The 16,958-nt window shown below is 44.9% G+C and overlaps 2 protein-coding genes across 7 annotated transcripts in view; both read left to right on the plus strand.

The window, feature by feature from the left end:
- The first annotated feature begins 2,534 nt into the window (after window positions 1-2,534).
- On the plus strand, window positions 2,535-7,375 carry LOC112254544 (adaptin ear-binding coat-associated protein 2). Of its 4 annotated transcripts, none has more exons than XM_042324447.1 (8): window positions 2,535-2,587; window positions 4,560-4,660; window positions 4,806-4,910; window positions 5,091-5,172; window positions 5,291-5,399; window positions 5,521-5,662; window positions 5,784-5,868; window positions 6,128-7,375. In XM_042324447.1, exons 1-8 carry the CDS (start codon window positions 2,550-2,552, stop codon window positions 6,165-6,167), a joined length of 702 nt encoding a protein of 233 aa, XP_042180381.1. In that variant the 5' UTR covers window positions 2,535-2,549; the 3' UTR covers window positions 6,168-7,375. The 4 variants fall into 4 exon arrangements, with proteins under 4 accessions (XP_042180381.1, XP_024282991.1, XP_042180379.1 ...); XM_024427223.2 differs by lacking the exon at window positions 2,535-2,587 and adding an exon at window positions 2,904-3,054; XM_042324445.1 differs by lacking the exon at window positions 2,535-2,587 and adding an exon at window positions 3,600-3,742.
- A 2,602-nt stretch (window positions 7,376-9,977) lies between these two features.
- The window catches only part of LOC112254545 (rootletin), a 28,566-nt gene continuing 21,585 nt past the window's right edge, over window positions 9,978-16,958 (plus strand). For 2 of the 3 annotated variants that reach the window (XM_024427224.2, XM_024427225.2), the window contains exons 1-3: window positions 9,978-10,355; window positions 10,772-10,898; window positions 11,035-11,180. In XM_024427224.2, coding sequence (XP_024282992.1) covers window positions 10,302-10,355; window positions 10,772-10,898; window positions 11,035-11,180 — 327 coding nt within the window. In that variant the 5' untranslated portion in view covers window positions 9,978-10,301. Of the gene's footprint in view, window positions 10,356-10,771; window positions 10,899-11,034; window positions 11,213-16,958 lie in introns of those variants that run through there. The other variant, XM_042324448.1, reaches the window with a different exon arrangement.

Here is a 16,958-nt window from a genome sequence, read left to right on the forward strand (position 1 = left end):
CTCCAGAGGAGGCAAGCGGGGAGCCAGGGTAGGTTGGACAAATCCACTAGTAGTAGAAAGGTTACTGGGTGGTTGGGAGGTCTCAGATGTGGCTTGCTGCCTATGAGCTAATTCACAGATTTGCTCCATTATAGCCTTGAACCCTTGATCCTGGTGCTCCGTCAGGGAACGAAGCCCTTCCAAAAGGTCCCAAAGTAGCTCCTCATGCCTCCCAATGGTGGCTCCCTGCAGGGAGACAGCGTGACGGAGCTGGTCCAAGTCTGCTGGGTCTGTCATGGCCAGTTTGTACTATAAGGGCACAAGTCGAGACCCAAATGCAGACACAGGAGGCAGATGGTTGAGCTCTGATATTTATTACAACACAAGGGGTAGACAAAAGGCAGATCGGGGACAGGCGAGAGTTCATAAACCAGGTCAGAGTCCAAACAGTATCAGGCGATAGGCAGGCTCGAGGTCAGAACAGGCAGAGTGGTCAGGCAGGCGGGGTCGGCGTCAGGACAGGCAAGGGTCACAACCAGGGGGACTGGGGAAAAAAATAGAGACGGGAAAAAATATGCTTGGACAAATGCTGGTTGACTTGGCAAAACAAGACAAACTGGCACAGAGAGACAGGAAACATAGGGATAAATACACAGGGGATAATAAGCAACACCTGGAGAGGGGTGGAGACAAGCACAAGGACAGGTGAAACAGATCAGGGCATGACAGATGGTCACTCTGACAGAGCTCCAGAGTTCCTCTGTGGAGATTAGAGAACCTTCCAGAAGGACAACCATCTCTGCAGCACTCCACCAGTGGTAGAGTGGCCAGACAGAAGCCACTCCTCAGTAAAAGGCACATGACAGCCTGCCTGGAATTAGCCAAAAGGCACCTAAAGGACTCTAAAAACCATGAGAAACAAGATTCTCTGGTCTGACGAAAACAAGATTGAACTCTTTGGCCTGAATGCCAAATGTCACATCTGGAGGAAACCTAGCACCATCCCTACAGTGAAGCATGGTGGCAGCAGCATCATGCTGTGGGGATGTTTTTCAGCGGCAGGAACTGGGATACTAATCAGAATCGAGGGAGAGATGAACGGAGCAAAGTACAGAGAGTTTCTTGATGAAAACCTGCTGCAGAGTGCTCAGGACCTCAGACTGGCGCAAAGGTTCACGTTCAATCAGGACATCGACCCTAAGCACACAGCCAAGTCAACGCAGGAGTGGCTTTGGGACAAGTCTCTGAATGTCCTTGAGTGGCCCAGCCAGAGCCATGACTTGAACCCGATTGAACATCTCTGAAGAGACCTGGAAATAGCTGTGCAGCAATGTTCCACATCCAACCTGTCAGAGCTTGAGAGGATCTGCAGGGAATAATGGGAAAAACTCCTCAAATACAAGTGTGCCAAGCTTAAGCTTGTAGCGTCATACCTAAGAACCTGAGTACAAAGTATTGAGTAAAGGGTCAGAATACTTATGTAACTGTGATATTTAACTTTTTTGTTTTTAATACATTTTCACAAAAAAAATTTAACCTGTTTTTGCTTTCTCATTATGGGGTATTGTATGTAGATTGGTGAGGGAAAAAAATATTTAATCAATTTTAGAATAAGGCTGTAATGTAACAAAATGTGGAAAAAGTCAAGGGGTCTGAATACTTAACGAATGCACTGTATATACTGTATTCTAGTCAAGGCTCATCCTATTACACTATACTTTGAAGAATCTCAAATATAAAATATATTTTGATTTGTTTACCCCTTTTTTATTACCACTCTATGGAAAGATGAGACTCTCATGAACATGATTATTATATTACCCACACGAACATCATTGGACTCTGAAGTTGATACTGCCAATCTGCCAACTTCTATATGTAGCGTCGGAACCGTTTGGGCTAAACACTAATAATAACTCTGGAAAGGTGAGACTCTCACGAACACGTACATGTTGGTTGTTTTGCTCCAGGGTGCCCACAAGCCTCATCTGAAGGTAGCCCGGTACCAGTTAAAAAAAAATGTAAGCATACACTGAGTGTAGGAACACCTGCTCTTTCCATGACATAGAACGACCATGTGAATCCAGTTGAAAGCTAGGATCCCGTATTGTTGCCACTTCAATCGATGTAAATGAAGGGGAGGGAGACAGGTTAAAGGATTTTTAAGCCTTGAGAATATTGAGACATGGATTGTGTATGTGTGGCATTCAGAGGGTGAATGGGCAAGACAAAATATTTAAGTGCCTTTGAACAGGGTATGGTAGTAGGTGCAAGGCGCACGGGTTTGAGTGTCTCAAGAACTGCAACGCTGCTGGGTTTTTCACGTTCAACAGTTTCTCATGTATATCTAGAAAGGTCTACCATCCAAAAGACATCCAGCCAACTTAACACAACTGTGGGGAAAACAAGGCATGACAGGCCTGATGGAAACAACTTTTTTTCGGTTAACGTTCCATATGACAAAACAAAATATGCTAGACAATGTGGGATCTTTTGTGTCGGTACAATTAATTATGCAAGAATTCTCGGGGCAATAACCATCATGTCGAAGTAAACTTGGGAGTCACGCAATGGCATGTTGTGTGGTCCTCCCACTACGACTCGTCGGGTAAGCATTCAGTTTATTAAAAGACATATTAAATCAATTATAATGAACTTCACAGGGTGGTGACAGTGCAAGGATGATGCGCCTTTCCAATAAATATCGAGGGTCTTCTTCTGGTGACATGATAACACATCTCTGGTGTGAAAATTCACATATTGTTTTTATACGGATTTTAGAGTATTCGCCATGAAAACATTTCGCCAATTATTGGATGGAAACGTAGCTTGTCATAAGCACCATAAAAGTTGTCTCTTTGAACGCTACTGTAGTAATCATCCTCTCCAAGAGAGTCGCTCTTGAGCTGTACAGTTGAGACTGGTTCACCCTCCCCCATGGCAGTTAGAAGTTTGGAAGTTTTAACTTGCCAAAATGGCACTGGCAGACGACAGCGGTTACGAGTCAGTGATCTGTGTAAAGCCAGAGGTTCATGTGTACAAGATCCCACCCCGCGCCACTAACCGTGGATATCGGTGAGTTTTTTTTCCGGCCCGGACTTTGTTAATAAACTTTCTTCTAGCTAACTACTCAAATGTCAACCTGAAGAAGTGGAGAGGATCCATCAAGGTTGTTGCTAGCTAACGTTAGCTTGACATGATTCAGTTATTGAATGCATTAACATGGCGAGAAGATGATAACGTTTTAATGAAATTAGCAAGTTAACTTTCAGTATCTGTTATAATGTGGCACTGTTAGGATCTCTAGCTGCTAGCGCTAGCCAGGTTAGTTACTACTAGTGAGCTAGCTAGGTAAGATATAACAGTTAAAATAGGCATGTCAGCATTATTTTCAAGCGGTGTGCAATGCTAAACACATCTGCTGTGTCAAATTATTTTACAGGAAACGTTAGCAGGGAGCACGGTACATTCTACGGTGGCTCAAACGTTCAGTCAGTCATGGTACAGTTATGTCACAGAACAATGAGAAAGATGTTTCACCGGATGTATAAATGTGAAGCATCCGTTTGGCGTTTCCACTCACAACATGGTAGTGAACTACTAAATGATAGTGAGAGGAAGTCCAGTGACCGGCAATGGGAGAAGATGAAAATAGATGGATTTTGGCCGACATTCGGTACATTTTCTCATCGATTAAATATTTGAGTTCAATACAGTTTTCTGTTCCCAAAACTAGAACCAGTTACGAACAGAGTGGGCTAAGGTTTGTAGACTTTCCCTAAGTTATTGCGCACTATACATTGTAGGCGTTCCCTAACGGAAATATGCAAATGTCCTGCTAGAACGCGCCGATAGGATCTCGCTAGCTCGTGCTTTGCCCTGCCCACTATTACTCATTTGTTCCCGTTTGACATGGCAGGCTGTGGTCCATCTTGGTTTATTTATACATTTATTTGGTTAAGTACTGTAGCTAGCTAACATTACAGAGGAAAAGTGTATCTAGTGAAAATCGATCCTGGTTCTTATGTAAAGATATGTAGCTAATACCATTTTATAGCTAGATCCAGGCTGCGTCACATCCGGCCTTGATTGGTAGTCCCATAGGCCCAGCGTTGTCTGGGTTTGGCCGTGGTAGGCAGTCATTGTAAATAAGAATTTGTTCTTAACTGACTTGCCTAGTTAAATAAAGGTTCATAAAAATATATGTTATATTATCTAGAGAATACACAACCAAAATGCTAATGATTCAAGTAGTCTGGTGGGGTGGTGGGTTATTTCTAATAAGAAAAACAAGGATATATCTGCACTTATGTCAATAATTGTAAATTGTATGCTCTTATAAATCAAATAAAAAATAATACTTCTTTGGGCAACCAAAAAATATACAAATACTCCTGATTTGCTGGGTAAGAGTGTGATGTTATTTATGTAGCATAAGACTCATTCTGTTGCATAGTTTGAGATTGCACTAATTATTGCATTACACAGTTTGATTATGGGTTTTTGTGTAGTAGGCCCAATAGCCCTGTAACATAGCTGAGTCATGACATGCAGGTATGGTGCTTCTCTTTGTTTTTCAGAGCAGCTGACTGGAAGCTGGATGAGCCAGCATGGACCGGCAGGATGAAAATAATATCCATAGGAAAGCTTGCCTATATCAAGCTAGAGGACAAAAACTCAGGTTAACTACTAGATGTCCGACTGTCATGGCTACATCTGCCAGTACTGCTGTTGCGCTCATGTCTTGTACTGGCTGTCACCTTGTCTGCTTCTGATGCATACCATCATATCCAACTTTGAGGCAAACTGAATTCTGTATTTCTTAGGAGAGTTGTTTGCCCAAGCCCCAGTGGAGCAGTATCCTGGGTGTGTGGTGGAGGCAGTCACAGATTCCAGCAGATATTTTGTGGTGCGGATAGAGGATGGCAGTGGTAAGGGGCCTTCACATCAGAAAGACAGCAGCAGAAATACATCACCATGCAAACTGATATGCTGAAAATATATTTTAGCAGAAAACAGTACAGTCTGGTATGGAAGGTTAATTGCAGATTAGTCATTTAAATACAGTATGCTTGTACATCTGTCTTCTCATGCACTTCTGTTTTATATAGGACGACATGCATTTATCGGCCTGGGGTTTGCTGATCGTGGCGACTCCTTTGACTTCAATGTGGCTCTTCAAGACCACTTCAAGTGAGTCAACCTCTCATACCTGTCCTCTCTTTGGTCTGGTATCAATATCCATTTTCAATATAGATCTTCACATTGGAGCATGAAATAAGATCAAACATATCTCTGTCCTTTTCTACAGGTGGGTAAAACAGGAAGGTGAGCTGGCGAAAGAGGAAGCGTCTCAGAGCACAGCACCCAAACTGGACCTAGGCTTTAAAGAGGGCCAGACGATCAAGATCAGCATTGGGGTGAGCATTTGAGGTTACAGAAATAGATGGGAAACATGTTGAAAGGAGAGGAGAAACAAAATGAGATGTGAAGAAAAAGTGAGGAAGACATTTAAAATGTAATCATTTTTCTTTGTCTTAGAACATAAAGAAGAAGGATCCAGGTGCCAAGTCTCGGCCCATGGGGAGTGGCCTTCTCCTTCCTCCACCAATGGCTAAGGGTGCAGTCCTTGTATCCCCTCCTGGAGGCCAGCAATCACCTCCACCTACACACTCCAACACAGGTGACCTCTTTAGGCTATAGAGCTCAATTATAAAAATGTCCCATTTATCATTGCCCTTTCACAGCTTAACATGGATAACCTCCCAACATTCTAAATCATCTCTTTGTTTTTACCCCACCAGCTTCTCTTTTAGATTTCGGAGGCCGGGTCCCTGCCGCCCAGTCTACTGCAGACCTGTGGGGAGACTTCACAGCGGCTGGCGCCAGGTCAGTCTTAGAAGAGCTAATGGTTTAGACCAAAGAAGTTGGCAGGCCTTCAGAATGGTGTTGTGGCAAGGGAAACTGACTGGGAATCACAGGGTTACTAGCTCAAATCCCTGACGGGTTCAAGTCTCTCATCCCCTTGAGTGAAGCTTTTAAACAGTTTGGTGATGATGGCGGTGTCCATATTAGCATTTTATTGTCATCCATCCATGTTGACATTCTCACATTTGTCATCATCCTCATCATCTCCCCTTCTCCACAGCTCCAGTCAAGACACTGCTAAAGGATGGGTGCAGTTTTAGCTGTGAGATGGACCACATACACACACTCTCTCACACACTCAGGCTCCTTACATTCCCTGGACAGAATGATTGTGGCAACAGAAATGAGAGGTGGGGGAGCTCTGTCAACTTGACAGGTTGCTTGACACATGATGCTGTACATTACCTACACATTTTGCATACCAGATGTATAGATTCAAACTATCAAGTCAATGATTGACCAGCACATCCTTTTTAGACACAAAAGACAATATTACTATTTTTTTAGATATTTTAACTATGCAGTCAGAAGTGACACTTCATTTTGTTGTTGAAGTATTGCTACCTATTTTGCTGTCACTTTGACCAGGTGAAAAGTATGTGCATTCCATGTTAATAACACCTTAGGATGGCGGTCCACTCATTATCTTTATATGTCCATCCCTCAAAATGTCTCTACATTTTTACAAAAATATTGAAGTCAACATCTCGCTGTCAACCTTTCCCCTTATCTCTGACCCTTCACCTCATACTACTAACTCCTGCCAGCATCATTCATCATCTCATGGAGTCATCCAACGTTTGATGTAAAGTTTAGTATTCGTATGCCTTAACTTTTTTATTTCTGTTGGAGAGGGTGAGGATTTGTCTTATTTTTTTATGTTCAAGTATAACTTGTGTCCCTCACTGTTTTATTTGAGAGAATATGAAGGACAGGTGTGTGTCTTTTCACACGGTTGGGAGTTGACTCTGCTTCAATGTTGCTCCACACCCTCCTTTTAAACTGGCCCCTTGGTTAAGATAAAGTATATTATCTGTTCCTATCAGTCTGATATCTGATATCTTGGGCCTGTTAGTATAGCAGCCAGATCAAACCAATGTCTAGTTTGGATTTTGGGAAATATGAGGAGGTAGGTCAGAGAAAGTCAACATTGACAGTGTTTTAGAAGTTAACCAGATAAGTAGAATTCTGGTAGATGTGTGTGATGCGTTTAGTCTTTTCTGTTATTTGTTTACATATCATAAATCTTTAGCAACCTTTCCTGTCCTTTTTGTTGAGTTTCTCTGTTTGTCATCCTTTATTTTACCCTAGGAGTGCCTTTTCAGCGAAATGGGGGGAGTTGAGGTTTTGGCTTTAATTTGCGACAAATATTTGCTCCAAGTGACTTACGCAAATCAAAATCACCTGTATAAAATGTAAAGCAAAATGTTTACTGTAAATAAACCATTCGTCGTTTAGTTCTTCCTTTTATGTTTGCATTGTCAGGTTTATTCCCACGATACAGGCAATGCAGCAGTGGTAAGCTTGTTTAACACAGTTAGTTTGACTTTAGACGTGGTCTCCATGACTGGTGTTTATCTGACGTATGACATACACAAGCCTCCAACTGTTTTGCTTCAGTGAACAAGAGAGGGAGCTGTGCAAGTGTGTAATCTGACACCAGAATTCAGGATTATGATTGTCTTATTACGGTGTCAAGACTGCCTGGACTAAAACTTGTCTGTCACAGTGGTTACTTTGGAGAAGGTGCAAGGGAGAGTAGAGTGAGAATTGTTTTTATTTTTCAGTGTCATTTTATTTCTCGTTCTGTTATGATATATTGCAACAAACACCGTAAATGACTATTGTAGCTGGAAATTGCAGATTTTTAATGGAATAGCTACATAAGTGTAGCCCATTATCAGCAACCATCACTTCTCACTAATCTCGCAGCAGTTGGCCAGTCTGTTTTCAGAACATCTCACACCTACTCTGTTATGGAGTCAGTTGAGTTTGGCTCTTAACATCCATTCCTTTTGGGGATTGTGTGTGGAATTTCCCCAAATATATTCTGATATCCATACAATGTTATTACTTAATTCACATATTGCCCTGACAACAGGACTACTTTATAATTATACCTCATACAGTATTAACGGGGTGTTATACAGATGATCTGATCTGTAAGACAAATCTGTATTTCCACTTCTGTCTAGACAGGGAGAAGATCATCCATGCTACTGCAATAAATGCAATGCTTGCTTGGCTTCGGTTGATGCCCATTCCACCTGTATGATGTGCCTAGGCTTAGAGCATGGGGCAGCAGTGTAGCCTAGTGGTTAGATCATTGGACTAGTAACCAAAAGGTTGCAAGTTCAAATCCCCGAGCTGACAAGGTACTGTCGTTCTGCCCCTAAACAGGCAGTTAACAGCTAAGACAGTTAACTATTCCTAGGCCGTCATTGAAAATAAGAATTTGTTCTTAACTGACTTGCCTAGTTAAATAAAGGTAAAATTTAAAAAATGCCATTCATTCTGTGGATTCCCCCTTCAGCAGCATTTATTGTGCTACTTTTGGCACATGCCTACGTGAAGCATGACTGGCTATGAGACTGGCTCCAAGAAAGACGGGACCTACTCTGGATGAGTTGGAGGCCCAGGCAGCCTCTCTGTCTTAGCAGCTCCGCTCTCTGAGCTCGAAAGGCTCAGCTGAAGACTTAAGACATGATCTTGATGCTATCTCCATCCTTGCTGGTAATAGTGTACGTTTTTGTAATGCAAGGACTCTAGTTTGGATACCACTGGTACAGTTTTACAGAGACATTTCAGGGATACAGCAGAGAGTTTGGCTAAAACTGCCAAATGTATTAAAACACATGCTTTACCAGCTAGTAGAACACTGACCCACACCCAGATTCATTACCCAGGTTAAACTGGTTTGACCTGTAATAGGCTATAGGCCTACCCCAGGTCCAGGAAGACCTAGCTGGTTAAAGTGCTTATTAGAACAGTAGCTCTACTGCTAATTGCTTAGTAATAAAGGACCACTTAAGGCCAGGAGTTTTTACTCTCTGCATGACCTGACAAGGAAAAATGCTGTGCCCTTAGTTGTAGGCCATAATATATTAGTTATGATTAACCTAATACTATGTTTCCAAGTTAATTTATTCACAAAGATTAACATTCAGATCATGCTCAATATAGTATCTAGTACCCTTGAATGTAGTATCTAGTACCCTTGCCTCCATGCAGCCCTGCCGGGAAACCACAAGAGGGCTCTTAACCCCCCCCAAAAAAAACGCCAGAGTAAGACATGAGAAATTGAATGATGTGTGACATTTAACATTGTCCAAATATACAATAGTTTTGCGGCAGAATATAATGGTTGAATATTTGATGCACGTCTCCTTTCAAAATGAGAACATGCTGAAAGTTGTGGGCCTGTGGTTAAGGCTGGGCTTTGTGAATAGAGGGGTCTGGTATTGGCATTCTGAGTCCTTCTCTTTTGTGGGCATGTCTGTTACCATGGTATTTCAAGCATTGAAGTGATGTGGTAGGGAAGGTGTTCGAACTGGGCCACCAGATACTGTAAAGTGGATCAAATTGTTTGTTTTTTCCCTTCTTGTTGATTATGGTGTGTGTTTAATTATTGCAACATTATAAATACTGACTGACTTTTCGCATTCACAGAAGAGTGGATCATGCATGTCCCTTAACGTACCCTTCGTCATCTTTATTCTGTGTAGCCTAACTCTTCTTTGGCACATATTCTATAATATGACTGAAGAAACTATATCATTGATAGGAATGATGAAAGGACACAGACAGCCTTGTTAAAAAACGTCAGAGCTCATCGCGCAGGGTCTGTGAAAAAAAATTATATTATTGTGTGCCCTACAAATATCCTACATTGATTTAGTTGATATCATCAACATGTGCAGCTCGTTTTTAATCCAATAATACTGTGTATTTTGTTTAATTGTAATTGAGTGTAACTATCTTATGAAGGACATGGCTATCTAATTAAACTGCAAGGGTGGTCAGGCGAAGAATAGGAATTGAAAGCTCTCCTCGTGGAGTAGGGAGGAGGAATTTACAGTCTGCTAATCCCCTTATCCTCAATCTTTCTCCGACAGTCCTGTAGAGGATGGAGCAGGACGCACCTGTGGGACGTGGGAGAAATTCTGAGATTCCAACAAACTCACAACTTTCTGTACAGCAGACACATTTTTTTGTTTTATAGTTGCTAGTGTGTCGTTCATTTAGATACGCATTTAACCGCGTGCATCCGTTAATTTGGATCTAAATCGAACGGTTAATCCTATTTGAAAAAGCTACCAGCGCACGGGACTGGAGCGGAACGTTTATTTTTCGTCTCTTTTTGCTGTTTTTGGATTAAAATCAACCGTTTCTCAATGAGCGACACGGAAAATTACAGCTCGGATTCCAAATTGGAATCTGTAATACAGGTCATGTCATGGCTCGTGCACGATTGCACTTCTATTTATCGTTGTTTTTAGCATGTATTGATATTCTTCTGTAAATAATTTATTGTAAAGCTTTATAGAAATATCAATAGGCTACCCAATATGTTATAAGTATGTAGCCTCGTTGCAATTACAATAGACGTCTTCACTGAGGATGCTGATGGTTTGACACTTCGACAGAGATGCCATGAAATCTGCTCTCTGTGTTATGAAAGTGTATGTATGCGTGCTCTGCAGAGTGTGAGGTCAGTGTTCTATTCTGAACACAGCTCTCTGGTAGACAGGAGTGACTGCTGAGAAGCCACCTGTCCTGGTGGCACTGTGATCTGCAGGGCCCTTAGTTTTCGTCTGTCTCTGAGGAGATTAACTATAACTATGTGTCTTTGTCTCCCTGCCAGAGGGTGGAGGAGAGTGTGCTGTCTGAGGAGAAGAGGCTGACGGTCAGAGGTGCCTCCCCAGAAGACCCAACTACGTGTCTACCTGCACGGGTACGAACGATTGTCACCAAGAACCTCAAGGAGAGCTGTGAGTAGCCAACCATCTGATTACTCTACTTTGAATGCATCTGTGATATTTTAGTGTCCTGAATATTGAACAAAGCGCTGTGCTCTTCATTAACGTGATTGGTTGTCTGGCACTCTCTCTCCCCACCCCACCCCAGCACCAGGAACCAGGTTCTCAGTGATGTCTGTCCAAGAGGAGAACCGGGTGCTGCAGGTAGAGCTGGGAAGGCTGGAAGACCTGCTGGCCCATAGCAAGGCGGACCGCGATGAGCTGGCTATCAAATACAGCGCAATCAGCGAGAGGGTAAGAGACAGAGAAGAGGAGGAAGAAGACCAGTAAGTAAAATATATAAAATTAGATTATCCAGGAAAAGATAACAGGATTGGATGTGAAGCACATAACAAAATGGAGGTTGAGAGAGAGAGAATTGAGGCATTTGGTGGGGATTAGTTAGTGAGTTCTCTTCTTAATTATTAGTTTGGACTGGTTGTAGTACAACACTAACCTGGCTTCGAGAGGCCATATATGTGGTGGGTTTAAATGCTTGACCCACCATTGTGGTCTCTAATAATTCCCGTAAAGAAATAGTAGGTTGAGTTGCCATACACCTGGCACTGTAAAGACCAAGCAGGCCACAGTCAAAGGGACATTTGACAGGCACATATAACAAATACCAATTTACACCATTCCCAATGTTCCTTTCATTATTTTCTTTGTCTGCTCTGGAGAATTTTGTCCGTCTCCTTGGTTACGGGGACAGGAATGAAGTGAAGTGGCATGTTGCTATGGCGTTTGTCACCCCTGGTGATTGTAAACAGGGGCTTTAGTGGGGAACAGAGGGGGGTCAGGCTAGAGGGGGGGACTCATTAGTATGGCGTTAAATGTGGGTGAACATCAAAGATTATTAGCCAAAACACAAACAGGAAATATCTACCATGTTATCTTTAATCAGTTTTCTTCATGGTGACAATGATTTGGCTAGCCTGCAGTTAAAATGCATAAATAAAGGTTAAATAAAGGTTAAATGAAAATATTATATTTTTTTAAATGAGTGACTCTTCTGACAAATGAGACTACTGTAAATGTACCTCTAGTATATAATGAATACACGTCACTGCTTAATGCGTAAATGTAGAATGCAGAGAGGCTTATCTGTATAGATACAGTTGTTGGGACCTACAGAGGTTCCTATAGAGACAGGTTTGTGTTTACTACCGAACTGGGGTGTTCTCCATGGAGAGGCCATCATAAACAAAACAAATGGTATATGAATTACCATGCCTGGTTTTGCCAATGCAGCAAAACTGGGCCTGCCATATGGAACCAGGTGGCTGCCAAAAGGTTGAATGTACATATAGTTAGAATCGTAAAAAAATTCATACGTAAATTGTTAGGAACGTAAGAAAAGCTATGCATGAAACGTAATTAGTTCTTTAAACGTACAGACCCTATGCTACGACTATGAATGAACATTTACAAGTTCAATTCTTACTTTACGTCTCCCTTTACTCAGTTACTGATATACGTACAAACTTTTGTTAGGAATGTGGCATCTGCAAAGGACATGAACCGAATGTAGCTATTTGAAGTTAGATAGTCAATCAAGCAACTCTAGCCCAGATGTTAGAGTTGCTTTACAGCTTCCGGTTTCATTTCCAAAATAAAAGTCTAGAGCATGTTTTAGAACGGCATTCGATAGCACTGTTATACCAGTAGGTGGCGTAGTATTGGCTTGGGCCTTCAGAAAATGACTTGTGAGAGAATGAAACTATAAAGCCACAGAAGACCTTGTCTAGAATAACCGCCTGAGCTGCATAATAGGAAGTAAATATGATTTAGGCTAGGCCTATTCCACTATCTAAATATGCCATGCTGTTGTGTGTTATTTAATAGCCATATTATTGTATATTTAATATTTATAGCAGTGTGGGGCTACTGTGGTTGTCACGCCCTGGTCAAAGTATTTTGTGTTTATCTTTATGTATTTGGTCAGGCCAGGGTGTGGCATGGGGTTTTTGTAATTGTGGTGTGTTTGTCTTGGGGTTTTGGTGGTGGTATTGGGATTGTAGCTTAGTGGGTTGTCTAGCAAGGTCTATGGCTGTCTGGAGTGGTTCTCAATCAGAGGCAGGTGCTTATCGTTGTCTCTGATTGGGAACCATATTTAGGCAGCCATATTCTTTGAGTTTGTCGTGGGTGATTGTCCTTAGTGTCTTACTTGTACTCTCTGTTAGTTTGCACTAGATAGGCTGTTTTCGGTTTTCATTACGTTTAGTGTTTTGTCGTGTTTAGTGTTTAGTCGTGTTTAGTGTTTAGTCGTGTTTACGTTTTGTTTAATAAATATGGATCGCAATCGACACGCTGCAGTTTGGTCCGACTCTCCTTCATCACCACTAGAAAACCGTTACAGAATCACCCACCACCAACGGACCAAGCAGCGTGTTAACAGGCAGGAACCACAGGAGAGGCAACAGAGGCAGCAGCAGCAGGAGCAGCAGCAGCTGCAGTGGGAGAGGCTGCACCACCTGGAGAAATGGACATGGGAGGAAGAACTGGACGGTAAAGGACCCTGGGCTCAGCCTGGAGAATATCGCCGCCCCAAGGAAGAACTGGAGGCGGCGAAAGCTGAGAGGCGCAGATATGAGGAGGCAGCACGGCGTAGCGGATGGAAGCCTGAGAATCAGCCCCAAAAATTTCTTGGGGGGCTCAGGGAGAGTGTGGCAGAGTCAGGAGTCAGACCTGAGCCAACTCTCCTGTTTATCGTGAGGAGCCAAGGAGGAGACCAGAACCAGAGACTGTGAAGGAGTTAATGGGGAAATTGGAAGAGAGAGAAATGAGGGAGTTGCTGTGTTGGTGCTTTTTGCATGGAATTCGCCCGACGGAACGTGTTGGGGATTTGATGGCACCTGGGTTAGCGCTCCATACTCGTCCTGAGGTGCGTGTTAGTCGGCTGGTGAAGTTGGTGCCAGCCTCACGCACCAGGCCTCCTGTGCACATCCCTAGCCTTGCACATCCTGTGCCAACACTGCTCTCAAGATCTCCAGTACGCCTTCACGGTCTAGCCCATCCTGTGCCACCTCCACACTCCAGTCCTCCGGTAGCAGCTCCCCGCTCCAGGCTTCCTGTGCGTGTCCTCGGTCCAGTACCACCAGTACCAGCACCACGCATCAGGCCTACAGTGCGCCTCGCCTCTCTAGCGCTGTTAGAGCTTTCCTCATCTCCAGCGCTGCCGGAGCCTCCCGCCTGTTCAGCGCAGCCAGAGCCTTCCTCCTCTACAGCGCTGCCGGAGCCTCCCGCCTGTTTAGCGCAGCCAGAGCCTTTCTCCTCTCCTGCGCTGCCGGAGTCTCCCGCCTATCTAGCGCTGTTAGAGCCTTCCTCATCTCCAGCGCTGCCAGAGTCTCCCGCCTGTTTAGCGCAGCCAGAGCCTTTCTCCTCTCCTACGCTGCCGGAGTCTCCCGCCTGTTCAGCGCAGTCAGAGCCTTTCTCCTCTCCTACGCTGCCGGAGTCTCCCGCCTGTTCAGCGCAGCCAGAGCTGCCAGTCTACATGGAGCAGCCAGAGCTGCCAGTCTGCATGAAGCAGCCAGAGCTGTCAGTCTGCATGGAACAGTCAGAGCTGTCAGTCTGCATGGAGCAGCCAGAGCTGTCAGTCTACATGAAGCAGCCCGAGCTCCCAGTCTGCATGAAGCAGTCAGTCTACATGGAGCAGCCAGAGCTGTCAGTCCGCATGGAGCAGCCAGAGCTGTCAGTCTACATGAAGCAGCCCGAGCTGCCAGTCTGCATGAAGCAGCCAGTCTACATGGAGCAGCCAGAGATGTCAGTCTGCATGAAGCAGCCAGAGCTGTCAGTCTACATAGAGCAGCCAGTCTGCATGGAGCTGCCAGTCTGCATGGAGCTGCCAGTCTGCATGGAGCTGCCAGTCTGCAAGGAGCTGTCAGTCTGCACGGAGCTGTCAGTCTGCACGGAGCTGCCAGTCTGTAAGGAGCTGCCAGTCTGCAAGGAGCTGCCAGTCAGCCCGGAGCCGCCAGAGCGGTCAGTCTGTAAGAAGCCGCCAGAGCTGTCAGCCTATATGGAGCAGCTAGTGCCGCCAGTCTGCCCAGCGCCGCCAGTGCCCCCAGTCTGCCCAGCGTCGCCAGTCTGCCCAGCGCCGTCAGTTTGCCCAGCATCGCCAGTCTGCCCAGCATCGCCAGTCTGCCCAGCGTCGCCAGTCTGCCCAGCGCCGTCAGTCTGCCCAGCATCGCCAGTCTGCCCAGCATCGCCAGTCTGCCCAGCATCGCCAGTCTGCCCAGCGTCGTCAGTCTGCCCAGCGTCGTCAGTCTGCCCAGCGTCGTCAGTCTGCCCAGCACCGCCAGTCTGCCCAGCACCGCCAGTATGCCCAGCGCCGCCAGTCTGCCCAGCGCCGCCAGTCTGCCCAGCAACGCCAGTCTGCCCAGCGCCGCCAGTCTGCCCAGCGCCGCCAGTCTGCCCAGCGCCGCCAGATCTACCAGTCAGCCAGACTCTTCCAGATCTGCCAGTCAACCAGACTCTTCCAGATCTGCCAGTCAACCAGACTCTTCCAGATCTGCCAGTCAACCAGACTCTTCCAGATCTGCCAGTCAACCAGACTCTTCCAGATCTGCCAGTCAACCAGACTCTTCCAGATCTGCCAGTCAACAAGACTCTTCCAGATCTGCCAGTCAGCCAGGATCTGCCAGTCAGCCAGGATCTGCTGAAACCACCAGCCAGCCAGGAGCTGGTAGATCTATCTACCTGCCTGAGCTTCCTCTCACTCCTGAGCTTCCTCTCACTCCTGAGCTTCCTCTCACTCCTGAGCTTCCTCTCACTCCTGAGCTTCCTCTCACTCCTGAGCTTCCTCTCACTCCTGAGCTTCCTCTCACTCCTGAGCTTCCTCTCACTCCTGAGCTTTCTCTCACTCCCGAGCTTCCCCTCAGTCCCGAGCTGCCTCGGTCCCGAGCTGTCCTTCAGTCCCGATCTGCTCCTCAGTCCAGTGGGATTCTGGGTGGGGACTACTAGGCCATGGTCGGCGGCGAGGGTGGACTATCCAGGGACGAAGGGAGAGGGGACTAAGACATTAAAGGAGTGGGGTCCACGTCCCGCGCCGGAGCCGCCACCATGGACAGACGCCCACCCGGACCCTCCCTATTGTTTTGAGGTGCGTTCGGGAGTCCGCACCTTAGGGGGGTTCTGTCACGCCCTGGTCAAAGTATTTTGTGTTTATCTTTATGTATTTGGTCAGGCCAGGGTGTGGCATGGGGTTTGTAATTGTGGTGTGTTTGTCTTGGGGTTTTGGTGGTGGTATTGGGATTGTAGCTTAGTGGGTTGTCTAGCAAGGTCTATGGCTGTCTGGAGTGGTTCTCAATCAGAGGCAGGTGCTTATCGTTGTCTCTGATTGGGAACCATATTTAGGCAGCCATATTCTTTGAGTTTGTCGTGGGTGATTGTCCTTAGTGTCTTACTTGTACTCTCTGTTAGTTTGCACTAGATAGGCTGTTTTCGGTTTTCATTACGTTTAGTGTTTTGTCGTGTTTAGTGTTTAGTCGTGTTTAGTGTTTAGTCGTGTTTACGTTTTGTTTAATAAATATGGATCGCAATCGACACGCTGCAGTTTGGTCCGACTCTCCTTCATCACCACTAGAAAACCGTTACAGTGGTGATCATGAAACCTAATGAATCTCACTTTTTCCAGTATTTGGGAGCACGGACTGTAGGACTTAAATTAGGCTTGTTATAGCCATTTGCGTTGCACAACCCCATCACGCAGAGGCTATATCCATATCAATAAATGAGACAAAACAAAATATGGATAAAGTCTTAGCTATAACCTGTCCTGAGCGAAATAGCCAAGGGTTCCCAAATGGTCAAGACTATCTATAGCCCATTCTTATTGCCAGATCTGTTTTCCCTATCAGCCACTGCATGTGCTTCTTGTGCTACTATTTGGTTGAACATTTATTTAGAAGCATTTTAAGGGTAGGCCTATAATAAATAGTTATAAAACACAAATAGAGTTCTAAAATGATTCCGCAAGACACCAGTTGCACACATCATGCATGCTCTGCACTTTATTTGTCTAGTAGGCATATAGTC

This window comes from Oncorhynchus tshawytscha, linkage group LG07 (genome assembly GCF_018296145.1).
Source record: "Oncorhynchus tshawytscha isolate Ot180627B linkage group LG07, Otsh_v2.0, whole genome shotgun sequence".
Taxonomy (NCBI): domain Eukaryota; kingdom Metazoa; phylum Chordata; class Actinopteri; order Salmoniformes; family Salmonidae; genus Oncorhynchus; species Oncorhynchus tshawytscha.